At 36.2% G+C, this 22,144-nt stretch overlaps 1 protein-coding gene across 1 annotated transcript in view; it reads left to right on the forward strand.

Annotated features, from left to right (window-relative positions):
* Positions 1-463: 463 nt before the first annotated feature.
* PSMA8 (proteasome 20S subunit alpha 8) overlaps positions 464-22,144 on the forward strand; it is a 38,511-nt gene continuing 16,830 nt past the window's right edge. Inside the window, exons 1-3 of the mRNA XM_004420983.3 lie at positions 464-631; positions 12,643-12,769; positions 19,763-19,887. Coding sequence (XP_004421040.1) covers positions 530-631; positions 12,643-12,769; positions 19,763-19,887 — 354 coding nt within the window. The 5' untranslated portion in view covers positions 464-529. The remainder of the gene's footprint in view (positions 632-12,642; positions 12,770-19,762; positions 19,888-22,144) is intronic.

Raw genomic sequence — 22,144 nt, forward strand, 5'->3', positions numbered from 1 at the left:
CACTATTTTCAAAATTATACATTCTTTTCATGAGTTAAAATGACATGAGAGAGAGAGAGAGAATTCACATATTGAATCCAAAAGGAAGAGATGGAAATTTCACTTACCACTGGTTCTCTAACAGGTTTGTGAAAACAAAAATATCTGACCGTTTTAGTGCTCACTGTTAAGCCCTAATCTTTAATATAATTTTTATAACTGGAGTGATCTGACCCGACCCCTGCGGCAACACCGTGGTGGGAAAATTAGCACACATGCGCCAGGCACTAAAGGTAGCAGAAGAACTCATATGCACAGCCTGGCACAGGCGGGCGGGCGACGCAAGGACTTCCGAGCTGGGCAGCGTCTGGAGACGCGTGCGCTAGCACTTCCGGGCGGCATCTCGAGGAACGTGCGCAAACACTTCCGGGGAGCATGTGGTGCCAGGAGGAGCACTTCCGGGGAGCACGTGGTGGCAGAAGGGACGCCTCAGACGGCATCCGCTGCGGCAGCGTTGGACACACAGCGGGAATTGCCGTAGCCTTGCGCCATGGCGTCTCGGTATGACCGGGCAATCACTGTGTTCTCCCCAGACGGACACCTTTTTCAAGTGGAATATGCCCAGGAAGCGGTGAAGAAAGGATCCACGGCGGTGAGCGAGCCACTTCTTGACCACCGCCCCCTGCTCGGTGTCAGGCCTTCCTTACCCCGCCACCCCAGCCCAGTGGGGCAGCTCAGTGTAGGGGGCTCTGTGTAGGGGGACAGGAAACGAGAGTCTCCCACTTGTGAAAATCGCTTCGTTACATTTATTGCAGGAGATGCTGTTTCTGACATTTGGGCTGGAAGTGGCGGAATAAAAATTGGTGGATTTCATAGGGTTCTGTTGTGCAACTGCCTTTGCTTATCGATAGCGACAGATGCAGATCTAGTGTGTGTGGGTGTGTGTGTTGTAACCTTGACTCTAGAAGAGATACTAATGCTGTGTTTGACAATAAGGAAAGAATAGATTTCTTTTAGCCTGTAACAGTTGACCTGAATGCACACAGCCCACTTCCTCAGGAATTCACAAACGCGTAGAAAAGTAACAGTTCCTTCATGTGGGGAGCTGTTTTTTAATAATAATTACAATAAAATTAAAAATTGACCATGACTGCCTCTGAAATATGAACTAAATCAATGTAAAATTAAATCGCTGTGGAGGAAACGGTTAAAAACGCTAATCCACTTAAACGCTTTCACCTGTTAAAAATAATTGTCCTAAAATTTGCACACGAATATTTGGCGGCCTTTTAGAGGCTCTAAACCCTAAGAATCTCCAGTCTTTTGCCACTTTTTTTGGTTTGTTTTTAAAATAATACTGGAATTCCTTGAGAGATTATACTCTACTTTAAATTTACATACCCACATTTCTGAAAAACTTTTAAATACTCAGGGTAGCAGTAATACTCCTGTCAAGTTTTAATTATATTTAATAATCTTAGTGATTTATAAGAAGTAAAAAGGACAAAAGTGCCCTGGTGACCAAAGATCTATTACCCCAGATCTTCCAAGTCCTAGACTGTGAATTCAGAAGGATCTGACTTTTTTTCATCTCTCAAATTTCATGAGCATGTTTGTTGTGTATTTTGGAAATTGAGGCACTAGCTATGAGAAAACACAGTGCATTTCTGAGTCTAGCAGTGTCTGTTTTTTCTCTCACTTTCCATACCAACTTAGTTATGGAAGGATATAATTCACTTTTATTATAAATCTATCAAACGTAAAGTGGTAAAAAAAAAAATAACACTAGAAAGAATCTTATCATTTTTAAAGTATTTTTCTATTTAATTGGGCCCACTAGTTTTGCTTCTGTTTTATAAGTAATTTTTTTAGAATTGTAAATTTAGAAAAAGCCTGATGTAGCTTAAACCAAAAGGGTACCATTTTGATAAAAACAAAAAGTTATATAATCCCCAGCATGGCATGAAGCATATGGTTCGACAATAATGCCCCAGTTTTAGAGCCTGAAATAAAGGGAGTAATGGGAGAAGACTGGGGTGTAATAAGAAACCACATTGGCTCATTTAAAATGTTTTAAGAATGCTATAGAACTGATTGATAGTTCCTTTGTAATGAGCTGTAAAAGGGTAAGGATATAAAAATACCTATAGTGGGCATTTTTAAAGATACATTGGAAGGATGAGACAGTTTTGTCTTAGGATTATGAAATTATAATTTGCATCTTTGTATGGAGTTCTTCACTGTGTTTCCTTGAGAGTGCTTGACCTTATACATGGGGTCAAGTTTATAATGGCACTTGTTTATTAAAATATGTCATCAAATATTCTGTCCATAAACAACAGTTGATATGATGAGTTATAAATAAGCCAAGGTTGACCGGTTTTGACCAGTATGTAGATGCGATATTATTTAGTAAAACAAAAAGTTTTATGGGCCGCAATTAGAGGCCTTGGGTACTGCTTCTTTCTTGATGATTATTTTACAGCATGAAGAGAGGCAAAAGGCCTGTTTTCTTTTTGCTTTAGTTTCCTTTTATATAAATTAAAAATATGTTTGAATAACATTTTGGAGAGGCAATACTTTTCTTCTTAGGAAAAAAAAATGAATCCATAATATTCTCATGAAAAAGATAAGATTTATTATCAATCCTCATTCTGTCCTTTCCCTGACCCCAAACTGTTATTAGCTCCATACTTCCCACTTTATCAAATCTCAGCTCCACAATCTGGCCATCAAAGTCTTCCATAATCCACATCCACCCTCTTTAATTAAGGGGACAGCTTCATGATTTTACTAATATATGCTTCTGCGCTTGTAGGTGGGGAGAGGAGAAATCGCCTTTCTGTCACTCTCCATCTTAACTTACCTCTAAGAATCTCTTCACATTTCTCTTCCTTCGTGAAGCCTTCTCTTATCCACTCCAGTTATCATGCATCTTCTTCTGAATTTATAATCTGTACCACAGAGCTGTATATAGTATTTAGTGTTTGGTCTCATATTCTCTTTAATTTCAGTTATATTTAATAGTCTTCTCACACCAACTGGATAGTAAGATCTTTGAGAATCTAGATGGTGTAATTCCTTTTGTATTTCTGGTACACAATATTCCGTAGAGGGGCTAGGAAGGAAGTAAACTAACATTTAATACTAATTTTTTACCAAGTATTTTGTGTACATTATCTAACATTAAGGACAGTATTTAATCCCCATTTTATATATGTGGAAACTATGATTCAGCAGCTTGCTGAAGGTACCCAGATAGAAAGTGATGAGCCTATATTCACACTTAAGTTTTTCTAGTTCCAAAGCCTCTGCTCTTTGCACTGTACTATGCAATTTACTCAATAAATATTTGTATATTAATTATCTATCATTATCATGAATGCTGAAGCCAGATATGTATCATGTGAGACAATTAAGTTTTCTAAGCTTCTGTTTCTTTAATAATAAAATAAGCATCAAAATAGCGCCTGCTTCATAGGGTTGATGTACGAGTTGAATCAGGTAACAATACTTGTTAAGCATCTTGCACAATGTCTGGTTCACAGCAAGTACTTAATAAATGGTAGCTATTAATATTTACTATCCCTTTGTTTTCTCTTTTTCCTTCAATTTTGTCTATGGTTCTTCCAGCACATTTATTTATTATCTTAAGTCATTTTTGTTGAACACTTACAAATGCCAAATGTGCTGTTGGGCCCTAGGGTTTCACAATGAACAAGGCAGACTCAGTCCCTGTCCTCAGAGAGCTTACTATATAGCAGGAACATCAGATGATTAAGTAAATAGTCCTAACAAGGCCTAACTGAGTATTATAATGGAGAGAGTATGGGACGTTATGGGAACTCTAGGTCTTAGGGAGGTCCCCCTGAGGAAGTAACATTTAGGTAGATACCTGAAAGACAAAGGGTAGCCAAGTGAAAAAGTGGAAGGGGAAAGAGGGAAGAGTATTTTAGACAAAGGAAATAATATGTGGGAAGACCAAGCAGCAAAAAACAACTATGTTCTATCAACTGGAAGGCATTCAAGGATAGCTGAAGCAATGGAAAAATGGGAAGAGATGAAGCTAGAAGCAGGGGACTGATCACGATTGCCTTTAAGGGAATAAAAGGTCTTGAAGAGTTTTGATGTGGCAGTTGTCATTCTCCAGATTTTTGCTCTTCTGTCCTTCTAGTAACAGACTGCATTTGTCCAACCACAGAGGTACTCACATGACCTGGGTAGAATTATTTGTAGTTTCTATCCTCCTGGCCACAGTGATGAACATGTGACTCAAATCTAGCCAATATAAGTCCATCCTTAGGGCTTTTCTAACTAGAGATAGTGGCAGCTTTTTTTCTCTGGAAGAACTGTTGGGATGTAAGTCCAAGGTTGCCCATGGCCGTCTTATTTTGTACAGAGAAAGCCTCTCAGCATTAAGATTAAATATTATGGTCCAGGCCGGCCCCATGGCTTAGCAGTTAAGTGCTCGCGCTCCGATGCTGGCAGCCAGGGTTCAGATCCCGGGCACGCACCGACGCACTGCTTCTCCGGCCATGCTGAGGCCGCATCCCACGTACAGCAACTAGAAGGATGTGCAGCTATGACATACAACTATCTACTGGGGCTTTGGGGGAAATAAATAAATAAATAAATAATGTAAAAAAAAAAAGGTTTAAAAAAAATATATATTATAGTCCCTAGATCCTTTTATCCCAAGTCCAGCTCTGTGCTGTCCTGGTTTGCTTACTGAGAAATGGCGCCTACTAATACAAGTTTTAAGTAGAGGAGTGCGACATTTGGATTTTCCTTTTTTTTTTCCTCTTCGTTTTTTTTTTCCTCAGACTGCAGTGTGGTTAGTGGATTCAATGAAGTCAAGACTGGAAGTGAGGAGACCACATGGGAGTCTATGGAAGTAGTCCAATGAAAGATGATAGTTTTTGCTAGGGTTGGGGCAGAAATTGAAATAAGGCAGATTCCAGAGAAACTTTAGCAATATAGTTGGTACAATTTGATGATTATTTGGATGGTATTGGGGGGCAGGGGATGGAGAGAAGGAGATACTGAAGTAGGAGGGCAGGGGATGGAGAGAAGGAGATACTGAAGTAGGAGAAGTCAAAGATGGTGCCTCCGTTTCTGGATTTAGCTCTTAGTAAATGGCACTGCCATTTTCTTAGGCAATAGGAAATACTAAGTTTGAGGGGAAGATAACTGCGATTTGGACTTGCTGAGATTGAGGTGCTTATAGGAACTATAGTAGGCAGCCTCTAAAATGGCCTCCAATGATCCCTACCTTCTGGTGTTTGTGCCCTTGTGTAATCCTCTCCCCTAGGGTGTGGGCTGAACCTAGTGATTCGCTTCTAAGGAATGGGTGGCAAAAGTGATGGGATGTCACTTCAGAGATTAGGTTACAAAGAGATGGTGTCTTCCATCTTGTTCATCCTCACTCACTCTCTTGCCTGCTGACTCTGGTGGAACCCAGCTGCCATGTTGTGAGTTGCCTTGTGTGGCAGAGAACTGAGGGAAGCTTCTGTTCAGAACCAAGTATGGCACTGGGGTCCTTAGTCCAAGAATCCATGAGGAACTGAATCTTGCTAACAACCATGTGAGTGAGCCCGGAAATGGATTCTCCCCCATAAGCCTTTAGATGAATGCAGCCCTAGGGGACAACTTGATTGCAGCCTTGTGAGAAACCCTGAGCCTAAGGACTTGGCTAAATTGTGTCCGATTCCTGATCCACAGAGACTGAGAGGCAGCTGAATACACATGTTTGGAACTCAGGAGATTGATCTGGGGTGGAGATAGTAATTTTGAAGTGTATCCTTTCTCTCCCCTGCCTAAAACCTATGTTGAAGGTCGAGTAAATGAGTATTCTTGAGTATTCTTCTTCACTTGAGAAGACGAAATATGGTTTATAGACTAGTAGACTATGTAGAGGATAAGCCTACAACCGTGTGGGACTTTAATGACCTGTGTATAGTTTACCTTGGCTAAACTGTGGGAGGAGTGGGGGTAGAAACCATGTTCTTGTGAGCTGAGGGATGATGACAATATTTGGCTTTGAAGGAGTTGAGAGAAAGAAGATTGAAGTGAAATGATCTTGAAGATTTTGTTTAAGAGAGACTTTAGCATATATTTAAATTGTTAGTGAGAAAAGCACAGTAGAGAAAGTTGAGGTTTATTTGTTTTTAGGTTTCTTTGATTTATTTTTAACTTTTTATTATGAAATATTTTAAACACACAAAGATATAAAGGGAATAGTATAATAAATCTCCATTTGCCTGTTACCCAGCTCCAACAGTTATCATTTTACCAGTCTGTTTTATCTTTCCACAACTTTTCCCTCTTTCCAATGGAGTAATTTTAATTGAAATTTTTATTGAGATAATTGTAGATTCACATGCAGTAAGAAATAATACATAGGGATTCCTTGTATACTTTGCCCATTTTCTGCCAGTGGTAACATTTTGCAAAGCTATAGTGTAGTATCACAACCAGGATATTGATGTTGATACAAACCACCTAATTTATTTAATTTCTCCAGTTTTACTTGTACTCATATATATTAAGTTCTATCAAATTTTATTGCCTGTGTACATTTGAGTATTCACAGTCAAGATACTGAACAGTTCTAACTCCACAAGGATCCCTCATGTTCTGTTATATAACCACACCCATCTCCTTACCCTCCCTCAGACACTTTCCTATCCATAGCCCTCATCCCCAGCAGTACTCATCTGTCCTCCATTTCTAAAATTTTGTCATTTCAAAATATTATATAAATGGTATCATACTTTTGGGATTTGCTTTTTTCCCTTGAGATTCATCCAAGTTGTTGCATGTATCAACATTTTATTGTTGAGTAGTATTCCATGGTATGGATGTACCATAGTGTTTAACTATTTACCTGTTGAACATTTAGGTTGTTTCCAGTTTGGAGCTATGATGAATAGAGATGTTTTGAATATTTGTAGCAGGTTTTTGTGTAAATATTAGTTTTTATTTCTCTAGTATAAATCTCCAAAGTGTGCAGTTACTGAGTTGTATGGTAATTGCATGTTTAGTTTTAAAAGAAACTGCCAAATTGTTTCCCAGAGTGGCTGTGCCATTTTACATTCCCACCAATGATGTGATCAGTGATCCAGTTTCTACACGTCCTTGCCAGCATTTGGTGTTACTGTTTTTCATTTTAGCCATTCTGATAAGTGAGTAGCGATATCTCATTGTGGTTTTAATTAAATTAGCTGTTAATGGCTAATGATGTTGAACATGTTTTCATGTGCTTATGTGCCATCTGTCTGTCGTCTTCAGTGAAATGTCTCGGATGTAGTTTATCCATTTTCTAATTGGATTGGTTTTTTTGCTGTTGAGTTTTGATAGTTGTTCATATATTCTAGATTCTAGTCCTTTGTCAGATATGTGGTTTGCAAATATTTTCTCTCAGTTTGTAGTTTGTCTTTTCATCCTCTTCACATGGACTTTCACAGAGCAAAAGTTGTAATTTTGATGAGGTCTATTTTAACAATTTTTCCTCTTATGGTCATGCTTTTTGGTGCCAAGTCTAAGAACTCTGCCTAGATTCCAAAACTTTTCTCCTGTTTTTTCCCAAAACGTTTATAGTTTTACATTTTATATTTGTCTGTGATCCATTTTGAGTTAATTTTTGTATATGGTGTGAGGGTTAGGTTGAAATTCATTTTTCAATGGAGTATTTTAAAATAAATCCCAGATATCATATTTCACCTGTGAATATTTCAGTACAGTAGTCCCCTTATCCGTGGTTTCACTTTCCGCAGTTTCAGTTACCTGCAATCAACTTCGGTCTGAAAATATTAAATGGAAAATTCCAGAAATAAACAATGCATACGTTTTAAGTTGCTAGCTGTCCTGAGTAGCATGAGGAAATCTTGTGCTGTCCTGTGCCGTCCTGCTCCGTCCTACCCAGTCCTGCCCAGCACATGAATCATCCCTTTGTCTAGTGATCCACACTGTATATGCTGACCGCCTATCAGTCATTTAGTAGCGTCTCAGTTATCAGATTGACTGTTGCGGTGTCACAGTGCTTTGTTCCAGTAACCTTTATTTTACTTAATATTGGCCCCAAAGGTGAAGAGCAGTGATGCTGGCAATTCAGATATGCCAAAGAGAAGCCATAAAATGCTTCCTTGAAGTGAAAAGGTAAAAGTTCTCAACTTAATTAGGAAGGAAAGAAAATCATGCTGAGGTTGCTAACAGCTATGGTAACTTTTATTATAGTATATCGTTATAATTGTTCTTTTTTATTATTATTGTTGTTAATCTCTTACTGTGCCTAATTTATAAATTAAACTTTATCATAGGTATGTATATATGGGAAAAAACATAGTATATATAGAGTTTGCTACTATCTGCAGTTTCAGGCATCCACTGGGGCTCTTGGAATGTATCCCCTGTGGATAAGGGGGGACTACTGTAAGCATCTCTAAAAAATAAGGATGTTTGTTAAAACCATTATCACTCCCAATGAAATTTTTAAAAAACTCTTTAATATTTTGTAACAGTCTACATTCTAATTTTCTTTATTGCTCACAAAATATCTTTTTATTGTTTTGTTTGAGTTTGAATCTAAACTCAAGTTTTTTTTTTTTTTGCATGCCTTGGACTTCTTGAAAGGACCGTTGGGTAGAGTGTCCCACTTTCTAGATTTGTTTGATTGTTTCCATGCCCTCATAGAATTTACTATTGGGAGAGATAACTATAATTAATACATAAGTAATTGTACATGTGTTGATCGCAAGAATAGAACAGAGAATGTTTAGAGAATGAATGTTTAGAGAATGAATAACAGAACAGGACTCCTTGAGGTGAAATTTGAGACCTAAATAAGAGGAGAAGCATTCCAGGTAGAGAGAGTATCATGTGTGAATGCTTAGAGGAGGGAAGCAGAATTGTGTTTGAGAAAGTATTCAAAGAAGATAGTGTGGTTGGTGCTTAGTAAACAACAATGACATACTATTAGAGAAGTAGGCAGGGGCCAGATCATGCCCAGCTTTAAAGGTAAGACTAAGAAGTTTGAAAATATTTTCTAAGTGCAGTGGAATGCTGTGGAAGGATATTCAACTGGAGAGTAATCTGATCCTATTCATGTTTTTAAATGCTCACCCTGGCTGCTTTGTGGAGACTAGATGGGAGTGGGGTAGGGGAAAAGGGGATGTGGAGAGGTGGGGAGCAAGAGTAGAAACTGGAAAACTTATTAGGCTATGCAGTAGTACACAGTCCAGGCAAGAAATGATGGTTGCTTGTATTAGAGTGGTGCTAGGAAAAAATGGATGGCTTTTGCAGGTAAAATGGACAGAAACTTGGTAATTGCTTAGAAATAGATGGTGTGGGAGAGCGAGCAATAAAGTATGACAACCAGGTTTTTGGCTTGAACAGTTAAGTGGATGGTAATTCATTTTCTGAAATAATCCTGGCTGCTGGTTTGTGATACTTTTAACAAGTTATAAAATAGTCTACACAAATAGTCTTCTTCCTGCTTTTCTAGTGTTGCTTTTAAATTAGGTGTGGATGTTAATTTTTATCAAATGTCTTTGTAGCTTTTATCATTTACTTTTTATTTTTACTATTTAATTGTTTTAGTTAGGACTATTTCAGTTGTAAGTATCAGAAATCCAAATCAACCTAATTTTAACAAAAAAGTGTATCTATTGAATCAAGGACCTAAAAGGAGCAGGGATAAACCTTGCTTCTATGCTTAACTGTATGGCTTCTAGGGTCTTAAATGATGTCAGCAGAACTGGTGTGTGTCTCTTGTCTCTCTTTCTGCCTCATCGCCCCTCTCCATCTCTTGCTTCCTCTCCATATTACTTTCACTCTCAGACAAGACCTCCCTAAGTGGTAGCTCCTAAACAGCCCCAGGCTCCAGGCTCCCAACTCTAGGTACAGCAGAAAGAATTATCCTGTCTTCCAAACATTTCCAGTAAAACTTTGTGGAATTACTGTTTGGCTAGGCTAGGTCATGTTACAGCCCCACTAAAGACTCATTATTTCTCCAAGAACAATTGAAGTGCTGTTGTTACCTGAAGGGCAAAAATAACAGATCTCCACTATCCACTGTAACATTTATATTAAAAGATTTATTTATTTATTTTTTTGCAGGGAAAGATTCACCCTGAGTTAAAATCTGTTGCCAATCTTCCTCTTTTTTTTTCCCTCCCCAAAGCCCCAATGTGTGGTTGTATATCTAGTCATAAGTCGTTCTAATTCTGTGTGAGCTGCCGCCACAGCATGTCAACTGACAGACGGGTGGTGTGGTTCCAGAACAAGGAAACAAACCCGGGCCGCCAAAGCGGTGAACACTGAACTTGAACTACTAGGCATCAGGGCTGGCTCTAAAAGATTTACTTTTGTTGATGTTCCTAAAATTCCTGAAATGAACCATATTTGTTTATGGTGTATTATTATTTTTCTGTACTCTAGATTCTATTTGTGGATATCTTGTTTTGAACTTTTGGCATCAGCTTTCCTAAGTGAAAATCATTGGTACTTTTCTTTATTTAGAAAGTGTTATATTTGCCAGATTTTAACATTGTTACATAGCTTTCCTAAATAGAGTTAGGAACATTTCCATTTTGATCTGTACCACAGAATAATTTAAATAGCATAGGAATTACCCATAACAGAAGATTAGAAAGAATTCATCCATGAACCTTCTAGGCCTGACACCTGTTTTTGAGGGATAGTTCTTTTCTGAAATTATCCCATGTTTGTTAGTGAGACTGAGTTTTCTATCTTCTCTTGAGTCAGTACAAGCAGTTTTTTGTTTTTCTGGTCTTCATTCTTTTCAGTGAGGTTTTCAAATTTATTAACTTAGGGTTATAATTTTTAGATTCCTACTTTTTTACACTCATATATATATTTTATTCTTTCTCCTTGGCTAGATTAAATGACATATCTTTTAATTATTTCTTAAAAAAACTATCTTTTGGTATTATTTATCAATTTAGTTGTTTTCTCCCTAATCATTAATTTCTGCTTTTTCCTTATTTCTCCCCTTAAGCTTAGCGTAAATATTTTTTTCCTTTTTGAACTTCTTAATTTTTTGAATTTATAAAGTGAGATTATGAATTTTCTTCTGAGCATAATTTTGTCCACATCCAAAAGACATTGACATTAGGATTTTCATTGTAAATATTTTCTAGATAGTGTGTTGGCAGTTTTAATTTCTTTATTAAGTCAAAAATAATTTAGGTGAGAGTTATAAAAATTATTGTGTTGTCTTGCAATCAATTAATTTGATTTATTTCAATTTGGGGAAAATATTAAGATTTTCTTTGAATCCTAATATATGTTAAATTGTTATAATGTCCCATGGCTTGATAAGAATGCATATTCCCTATAGGATATAAAGTTCAACATGTGTCTATTAAATGAGGGTAGGGGACCGGTCTGGTGGTGTAGCAGTTAAATTTACGCGCTCCACTTTGGTGCCCTAGGGTTCACCGGTTCAGATCCCGGGTGTGGACCTATGCACCATTTATCAAAGCCATGCTGTAGTGGAATCCCATATAAAGTAGAGGAAGATGGGCACGGATGTTAGCCCAGGGCCAATCTTCCTTAGCAGAAGAGAGGAGGATTGGCAACAGATGTTAGCTCAGGGCTAATCTTCCCCCCAAAAAATGAGGATGGGATATGGAAGGAGGGTTGCTGATTTTAGATAGGATGGTTAAGGAAGGCCTATCAGATAAACTGACAGACTTGAATGAAAGGAGGGATCAACAAGAGTAAAAGCCTTGATAAATTGTTTTATTTAATTGAAAGATGTAATCTCAGGTCTAGTTCTATATTTAACATGTTGTGTATTTTTACTTCAATAATACTAACTCAGAGCACACATTTTTGCGTAGTTACATTGTATAAAACAGTACTGATATCATCACACTTGGCCACAAGGCAATCATAAACAAATATCTATATCAAAATATGTAGATTACCATTGTAATACAGAATTAAAATTCTCATAGATTACTCTTGAACCCCTGAGAATATGGCCACGTTTCCCCAGAAGTCCCTGTTTGAGAATGACTACCCTTGTACATTATTCTTTAGACTTTTTCCCACTTCCTTCCCAAGGGAAGAGATAGAGGGAGGAGCAATAGTGATTCTTCTTGTATTCGTGTTTGAATTGAGGCTTTGGTTTATCAGTGTTCTAAGGTGAGGGCATCTGGTCTTTCTCTTGGCTGCTTATGGCCACCAATCCTTATCCATCCAAATTGTGAGATACATGGGAAAGCTTTCAGAATTGTATCTACTTAACTTTCTATACTACTTCTACTACCACCAGTACTGGTACTGCCTGTTCTAATAAGGAATCCCATGGATTCCCAGCATCTTCTTTCATTTTGGTTAAAATTGTTCTATATTTAGATAGCACTTCTTTCAGTGTATTGTCTGAGATCAGGACACTCATGTAGTTTCAGCATTGGTGGTATATTCTTCCAGTTTCCATCTATTTGTCTTCTTTGCTTTGAGTTTGGGGAATGGACTTCCAGTAAGCCTGTACCTATGCATCTGTTTTCTAGAAGGCTACTTTTCTCATTTTTTGAATGTTTAAGGAAAAGCCTTTTCTTATAAGTCATGTGTTAGAATAATTTGATTTTAATGTTAAAACTGACAGTTAATTATGTTTTTTTAATGACTTGACAGGTTGGAATTCGAGGTGCTAATATAGTTGTGCTTGGGGTCGAGAAAAAGTCTGTTGCCAAGCTTCAAGATGAAAGAACTGTGAGGAAAATTTGTGCCCTTGATGACCATGTCTGCATGGCTTTTGCAGGTACTTATGGACCTACAGTAATGATACAGAGTACCTTAGTGTAGTAGGGTAACACAGTTGGTCCCACTACAGCTGTTGTGCTATATTTATACGTGTGGAGTTATACTCCATTTCTTATTAAATACAGTATTTCTTATCTTTTCTGGAAAATCACAACTCTGTAAACCAGGATTTCTGATAATGATCTTTAATAAAACATAAATGTTAAAAGATATATATTATATTACCTTAGTTATAACTTCAGTTAGCTGTTTCTTTTTAAACTTTTTACTTTGAAATAATTATAGATACTCAAGAAGTTCCAAAAAAACACAAGGAAGTCCCCTTTACCCAGTTTCCCCCAATGGTAACATCTTCAAAAACCAGTAAACTGACATAGGTACAAGCCACAGAGCTTATTCAGATCTCACCAGTTTTACATGCACTTATTTGCATGTGTAAGTGTGTAGTTTTATTAGACTTACCACGTGTAGATTCATGTAACTGTCTTTACAGTCAAGATACACAACTCTTCCATCACCACAAGGCTACCTCATGCTATTCCTCCTTCTTGTCTCTAACCTGTGGCAACCACTAATCTATTCTCCATTTCTATAATTTGTCATTTTGAGAATGTTATATGAGTAGAATCATATGGTATATAACTTTTTCATATTGGCTTTTCTTGTTCAGTGTAATTCCCTTGCAGTTCAGCCAAGTTGTTGGATATATCAATAGTCTGTGCTTTTTATTGCTGAATAGTATTCCACGGTATGGGATATACCATACTTTTTTATAACTCACCCATTGAAGGACATTTGGATTAATTCCAGATTTTGCCTATTACAAATAAAGCTGGTATGAACATTTATTTACAGGTTTTTGTGTGAACATATGTTTTTATTTTTCTGGGATAAATGCTCAAGAGTACAATTGCTGGGTCATATGGTAATGTATGCTTAGTTTTATAAAAAACTGCCAAATTGTTTTTCAGAGTGGCTGTACTGTTTTACATTCCCATTAGCAATGTATGAATGATTCATTTTCTCTGCATCCTAAGTAACATTTGGCATTGTTACTATTTTTTATTTTAAACAGTTGTATAGGTGTGCAGTGATAGCTCATTATGGGTTTAATTTGCATTGCCTTATGGCTGATGATGTTGAACATATTTTCATGTGTTTATTTGTCTCTGTATAGCAAACAAAACATGTTTCTTGTCTTTTTTTCTTTGCTCATTTTCTAATTGTGTTTTCTCAAAAACAGAATTTTATATTGAAGTTTAAAAACCTTATTGAGCAAAAAATAGCCTTTCTTACTGTCTTAGAAAAGGAATCATCTTGCCACAAAACAAGTCTTAATAAATTTTAAAAGACTAAAATTATTCAAAGTATCTTTTCTGATCAGAATGAAATAAAACTAGAAATCAACAGCAGAAGGAAAACTGAAAAATCCACAAATATGTGGAAATTAAATAATACTCCTAAAAACCCATGAGTCAAAGAAGAAATCACAAGAGAAATAGAAAATATCTTGAGACAAATGAAAATGGAAACACAACATACAAAACTTATGGGATGCAGCAAAAGCAGTGCTAAGAGGAAAATTTATAACTGTAAACACTTTATTTATTTATTTATTTATTTATTTATTGTGAGGAAGATCAGCCCTGTTGCTAACCTCTGCCAATACTCTTCTTTCTTTGTGGAGGAAGACTGGCCCTGGGCTAACATTCATGCCCATCTTCCTCCACTTTATATGGCACGCTGCCACAGCATGGCTTGCCGAGCAGTGCGTTGGTGTGCGCCCGGGATCCAAACCAGTGAACCCTGGGCTGCCTCAGTGGAGCGCGCGCACTTAACTGCTTGCGCCACTGGGCCGGCCCCCAAGTAAACACTTATATTTAAAAAGAAGAAAGATTTCAATTCAACAACCTAACTTTACATCTTAAAAACTACAAAAAGGGGCCAGCCCGGTGGCGTAGCAGTTAAGTTTGCGTGCTCTACTTCTGTGGCCCGGGGTTCACAGGTTCCGCTCCCAGGCACAGACCAATGCACCGCTTGTCATATAAAGTAGAGGAAGATGGGCACGGATGTTAGGCCAGGGCCAGTCTTTCTCAGCAAAAAGAGAAGGATTGGCAATGGATGTTAGCTCAGGGCTAATCTTCCTCACACACACACAAAAAAAACTAGAAAAAGAAGAACAAATTAAACCAAAAGCTGTCAGAAGGAAGGAAATAATAAAAATTAGAGCAGAGATAAAGTATAGAATATAATATAGAGAATAGAAAAACAATAGAGAAAAATCAGTGAACCCAAGAGTTGGTTCTTTGAAAAGATCAACAAAATTGACAAACCTTTATCTAGACGGACTAAGAATATAAGACGACTCAACTAAAATCAGAAAGGAAGAAGGGGACATTCCTAACAATTTTACAGAAATAAAAAGGATTACAAGAGAGCATTATGGACAATTACATGCCAACAAGTGAGATAACCAAGAAAAAATGGACAAGTTCCTTAAAACATACAAATTACCTAAAGTTACTCAAGAAGAAATAGAAAATCTCAACAAATGTATAATAAGTAAAGAGTGAATCAGTAACCAAAAACCTGCCAATAAAGAAAAATCCAGCACCAGATGTTTTCCCTGGTGAATTCTGCCAAACATTTAAAGAAGAATTAACACCAATCCTCAAACTCTTTTAAAAAATTGAAGAGGGAAGAACACTTCCAAACTCATTCTGTGAGGCCACGATTACCCTGATACCAAAACCCAACAAAGACAGTGTAAGAAAACTACAGACCAATATCCCTTATAAATATTGATATAAAATTCCTCAACAAAATACTAGCAAACCAACTTCAGTAATTCAGAAGTAAACTGGACTACCTCAAAATTCACAACTGTAATGCATCCAAGGATAGAGTCAACAGAGTGAAAAGGCAATCCATGGAATGGGAGACAATATTTGCAAAATCATACATCTGATAAGGGATTAATAGCCAAAATATATAAAGAACACTTAGAACACAACAAAAAAGCAAACAACCCAATTCAAAAATGAGATAAGAACTTAAATAGATATTTCTCCAAAGAAGATATACAAATGGCCAATAAGCACATGACAAAATGTTCAACATCACTAATCATTAGGGAAATGCAAATCAAAACCACAATGAAATATCACTTCACACCCATTAGGATGGCTATTGTCAAACAAACAAACAGAAAATAGCAAGTGTTGGCAAGAATGTGGAGAAATTTGAACCCTTAGGCACTGTTGGTGAGAATGTAAAATGGTACAGTTACTATTGAAAAAAATATGGTAGTTTCTCAAAAAAATTAAACATAGGGGGCCAGCCAAGTGAAGTAGTGGTTAAGTTCATGCGCTCTGCTTCCACAGCCCAGGGTTCATGGGTTTGGACCCTAGGTATGGACCTACAAACCACTCGTCAAGCTGTGCTGTGGTGGCATCCCATCTATAAACTAGAGGAAGATTGGCACAGATCTTACCTCGGGGGCAGTCTTCCTCACACACACACAAAAATTAAACATAAAATTACCAAATGATCCAGCAATTCCACTTCTGGGTATACACCCAGAAGAATTGAAAGCTGGGGCTCAAACAGATATTTGTACCTCCATCCATAGCAGCATTATTCACAATAGCCAAAAGGTGGAAACAACCCAAGTGTCTGTCAATGGATGAACAGAGAAACAAAATGTGGTGTATACATATAATAGAATATAATTCAGCCTTAAAAAGGAAAGAAATTCTGACACATGCTAGAACATGGATGAAGTTTGAAGACATCATGCTAAGTGAAATAAGCAGTCACAATAGGACAATTACTGTATGAGTCCACTTATATGAGATACCTAGAGTAGTCAAATTCATAGAGACAGAAAGTAGAATGGTGGTTGCCAGGGGCTGGGGGAGGGGGAATGGGAAGTTATTGTTTAATTGGTTTACAGTTTCAGTTTGAGAAGATAAAAAAGTACTAGAGATGGATGGTGATGATTGCCGAACAGTGTAAATGTACTTAATTTCACTGAACTGTACACTTAAAAATGGTTAAAATGGTAAATTTTATGTTATGTATATTTTACGACAATAAAAGTTTTTTTAAAAAGGAATCATCTTAATGTACATGATATGGAATGCTTTAACTTATGGTACACATGCCTTTCTAACTTTAATATAAAAACAATTTTAATATGTATATAACTTTTTAGCAGAGTAAAATAAGCATTTACTAATAATCTCCCTCACATGTTAATTGGTTTTGTAATTGGAAAATCCTAAATGTCTGTTATGGGGGAATTGGTATAATGAATCATGGTATATCCATGCAGTTGCTTAAAAGTATAGGCTCTGGAATCATACCAACTGGGTTCTAAGCCAGGCTCCATTGTCTACTACACCTGTGACTGTGAGCAAGGTACTTACCTGCTCCTTGCCTCAGTTTAATCATCTGTAACATGAGGTTAATGACAGAATCTACCTTATTGATTTGTTACAAGAATTAAGTAGTTAATAGATGAGAATTATGTAGAACAATATCTGGCAATGTGAGTGTTTAACAAATATTACTATTACTATTACCACTACTGTTACTACTACTACCATATTATCATTCTTATTACTATTTAGTGGCAGTTAAAAAAGGAGATGTGAGATCTGTATGTATTAACATGGGAAAGTATCCAAAATATATATTAAAAATAGGTTACAGAAGAATATGTGTAATATAGTTCTATTTATGAATTGTGGAATTATATGGTAGCTTTCATTCCCCCGTTGGAATATTTTACAACAAGCATGTATAAGAAAAAAATACAGTTCCATTTTGAAAAAAATCACATTCTTTTGTCAATGTTGTTGTATTGTGTTTTAATGTTTAGAAAAGAACTGTTAAGAAAAAAAATCAAAGAATTTGAAGAATTATTTCATGTAGCATGTGGAATTCCATTTAATAGTACAAATTTTATAATGGGATACTATCTTCAAGGTAAAGTTGTGTTATAAATTTAAAAGCACTAGACTGAGGACTCATTTCTTCTATAAATAGCTTATTTATAATCAAAATGAAATTGCAATTTTCAATGCTATCTTTAAATAGAATTTATTCTCTTTTTCCTAGCCATTTAGTATTAGTATAATTGCTACTTCTTATGTTAAAAACAGACACATACACATAACTATGTTATTCATGGTTTGGCAAATTTACCACTAATTTTTTTTCCTTGAGTCAATTATATTACTACTTTCTAAGTATGATACCTTGATGTTTCTATAGTTTTGGATCATATTTACATTATAAATATAAATACTTAGAAATCTCCTTTCTGATCATATTTTCTAATTGAGTGCAGCTTTTAATCCACAGGATAGGCTAAGTCAACCTCTTCCCATTTCTTTCTCTCCGATAACATTTGTAAAGAGAAGAGAATCAGTTTCTCTTCCTTTAACTATCTGATTATAATTTGCACCCTACCCAGGAGTGTTAGGGTGATTCTTAACAGCGGCATATTCTAACAGCTTCTTCATTGTTGACTACTATTAACTATCTTCAGGGACTGACATTCTTCCAGGTTTCTAGAAACATGACTTGAAAAGTTTCAGAAGGGGAACAAGAGTTTGTGACTGCAAAAGATTGATGGTTATGTGAGAAATGGCTGTTTCAGAGATTTTGTGAATGAATTTTGGGGGCAGTGTATTAAAAGAGTGGGGAGGGCCGGCCCTGTGGCTTGGTGGTTAAGTGCGCGCGCTGCGATGCTGGTGGCCCAGGTTCGGATCCCGGGTGCGCATCGAGGCACCACTTCTCCGTTCATCCTGAGGCCGAGTCCCGCATACAGCAACTAGAAGGATGTGCAGCTACGACATACAACTATCCACTGGGGCTTTGGGGGGAAAAATAAAATAAATAAAATCTTAAAAAAAAAAAAAAAAAAAGAGTGGGGAAAGAAACAAAATGACCTGGGAAAGGTCAAATGCCAAAGAAGTCTTTAATAAAAATGATTGTAGCCATTGCATCTGTTTAAGCTTTTGATTGGTTTATTTTTTTTAAATAGAAACACATTCTGTTTCCTTACAGAAGTGTTGAAAATTAATTACATGATGTTTTGGTATGGCAAAAGCAAAGAAGTGTTTTCTTTTTCTGTTTTAACTTTCTTGATTTTCGAACTCTTAATCTTAGACAAAAATCTGAGAAATATGTCACAATTATATTGAATGCAGTTTGAATTCAATAGATAGGTGTTTGATAATGAAGTAATTACTCATTGTTTTTATAAGAAGAAATCCAGCTTACTTCATGGTTTAGGTAAGAAGTATATTGGTCTCAGGATCAGGATAGACATCAACCTTTGAACAGTCTGCCATTGATATCTTCCAAAAAAAGTTTTAAAAAATATGAGTACATAAATTTTTAAAAAAATTTTAATTGGGGCTGGCCCAGTGGCGTAGTGGTTAAGTGCACGAGCTCCGCTGCTGGTGGCCCGGGTTCGGATCCTGAGCACACACCAATGCACCGCTTGTCAGGCCATGCTGTGGAGCGTCCCTTATAAAGTGGAGGAAGATGGGCATGGATGTTAGTCCAGGGCCAGTCTTCCTCAGCATGAAAAGAGGAAAACTGGCATGGATGTTAGCTCAGGGCTGATCTTCCTCACAATAAAAAAAAAAAAAATTTAATAAAACCTAATAACCAGCCCAACTATGGTGAATTAAATCATTTTGATCTTTGGGAAATAGTTTACTTAACATTAGTGTTTAATCATTATTCTTTAAAGCCATTTTCTTTAAAAAGTAAATAAGAATACATCAAATTAAGTCTTGAAGGAAATAAATCAGAATGTCGGACAAGTGATAACTCTATTTTACAAGTTCTTTATAATGGATATATATCGAGAAAAACAAAGGACATTATAAGAAAGATTTTATGGTGACTAAAACCTTTTTGACAAGGAAAAGAGTCATTCTTTTTTGTAAAGTATCGACTGCTTTTACAGGACTGACTGCTGACGCTAGAGTAGTAATAAACAGAGCCCGTGTGGAGTGCCAGAGTCATAAGCTTACAGTTGAGGACCCAGTCACCGTAGAATATATAACTCGCTTCATAGCAACCTTAAAGCAGGTAAGCCAGTATTCCAACAGATTTCTTCAGGTTTTCTCCGTTTCCATCATTATGGGTCCTATCATGAAAATACTAGAATCACTCCAATCATTTAGTCTATTAAATATACTAAATTCCTTATTCTTTCTCACACTTACTTCATACACTGTTACTCCAGTGGAGTGGATTGATTTGATCACTAGTAGTCTCAATCAGTATCAATTCTGGGAATTACATTAAAATTTAAAAGAACAATAAATCTAATCTTTTAAGGGAATTTCTACACTTCTGGAGATATAGTAATGAGAACCATTTTTTAAAGTTTACCAAAGAAGGGCCGGCCCCGTGGCTTAGCGGTTAAGTGCGTGCGCTCCGCTGCTGGCAGCCCTGGTTCGGATCCTGGGCATGCACCTATGCACCGCTTCTCCGGCCATGCTGAGGCCGCGTCCCACATACAGCAACTAAAAGGATGTGCAGCTATGACATACAACTATCTACTGGGACTTTGGGGGGAAAATAAATAAAATTAAAAAAAAATAAAGTTTACCAAAGAAATACCCATAAGTCTGAATCCATGCGTAGATACATGGTTTGATATTAAGTATAATCTTGATGTATATAAGTATTTTTTCACTTATTATCATTTTATGTGTCCTTTATATATTTCAACATAGTCCTTATATTCAGCATTCTTTCTAGCTATACAATAATAGTGTTTCTAGTTGCTATCTGGTAATTATTTAGGTTGTTTCCAGTTTCTTTCATTTTCTCTTTCTCTCTCTCTCTGTTTGCTACTTTAATAACATTACTCTATCTTTGTCACAGCCTATATTTTTCTTTTTTGACTTATATTGTTAAATTAATTTCCAGTATGGGATTACTAGATTAGAGATTGTAATTGGTTTTTAAGACTCTTGTTATACGTAGCTAAATTGCTTTCTAAAAAGATTGAACCAATTTTTATTGTGCAACCAGCAATGCATAAATGTATCCCTGAAGGATCATCAGCATTGGGTTTTTCATTTTTCTTTTATTTTGCAAATAAGTATAACATAGTACTGTAGTAGTTGTTTTCATTTGTATTTTATAATTAGTAGAGGTTGATTTTTTTCTACATGTTGGTCTGCTGTTTTCAGTTCTTCTAGCATCAACTGTCTTTCCTTTTGACAGGCACTTTAGTGGTTAAGAATGTGCCTCTAGGAGCCAGAATTTGGGGGTTTGAATCTTGGCTTTTCTACTTCCTAGTTAGTGCCTTGGGCAAACAATATTTAGCCTCTTTTACCTCAATTTTCTTATTTACAAAATGAGCATTACAATAATACCTACTTTGTTGAGTTGCATTATGGATTAAATGATTTAATACATTTAAAGCATTTAGAACACTTTCTGGCATGGATTTTACCATTTGTCCATGTAGAGATTTTTTAACGGACTACACATTCTAGGTCTTAAAGTTTTAAATTACATACTTATAAAAAATTTCCCTATTTTGTTTTTCTTTTTAATTTAATGCATGTTTCAGGAAAGTCCAACATTTTTATATTGTTTTACTTTTCTTTTTTATTTTCTTTGATTTTCCCAGTAGTTAAAAAGGTATCCACCAAAAAACAAGGTACACAAGATTCTGTATACAAGGTTCCCAATTGTGGCTTTTAGGTTTTCTTCTAGAAATATAAAAGCTCTGAATAGAACATTTATAGAAATATACATTGTAAATCTGTAACAGTGGAGTTGCCACTGGGGAGGAACCTGGGTTCTTGGACAAAAGAGAGATATCCTTTATGTACACCTTTTGTACTTATAAATTATTTTAACCTTGTGCATGTATTACTTTTTTCATTTAAAAAAAATGGCTGATTAAGCAATAAAGTAAAAGGGTCTCTCCTCTAAGGTATATTTACAAAGCATCTACTTCATACCTCAATGTTGAACTAGGAACATTAGAAAATACAAAGGAATTAAGACATAAACCCTATTCTTTAAAAATGTATTTATGTTTATAACCCAACTATTTGCATTCAAATTTTGAGGTGGCTTATAAAGATATACATATAATAAAATTCAAAAATAAAAGTAGATATGATACATAGACAAGTCCAAGAAGAAAGCTAGTATAAAGCTGTTTCAGCCACAAAGTTACATACAGTTCCTAAAGCTGTCTACAAATGTAGTCTTGAGCTTTCTGTCAGAACTGCCTCTTTGTACAACTTCTAGAGCATCAGTCTCAGAATTAGTGTGAATTCCACTCTCTGGAGCACAAATCCAAGAAGTTCCTGGC

Source organism: Ceratotherium simum, chromosome 14 (assembly GCF_057802395.1).
Source record: "Ceratotherium simum simum isolate JZ-2026a chromosome 14, ASM5780239v1, whole genome shotgun sequence".
In the NCBI taxonomy this organism is placed as follows: domain Eukaryota; kingdom Metazoa; phylum Chordata; class Mammalia; order Perissodactyla; family Rhinocerotidae; genus Ceratotherium; species Ceratotherium simum.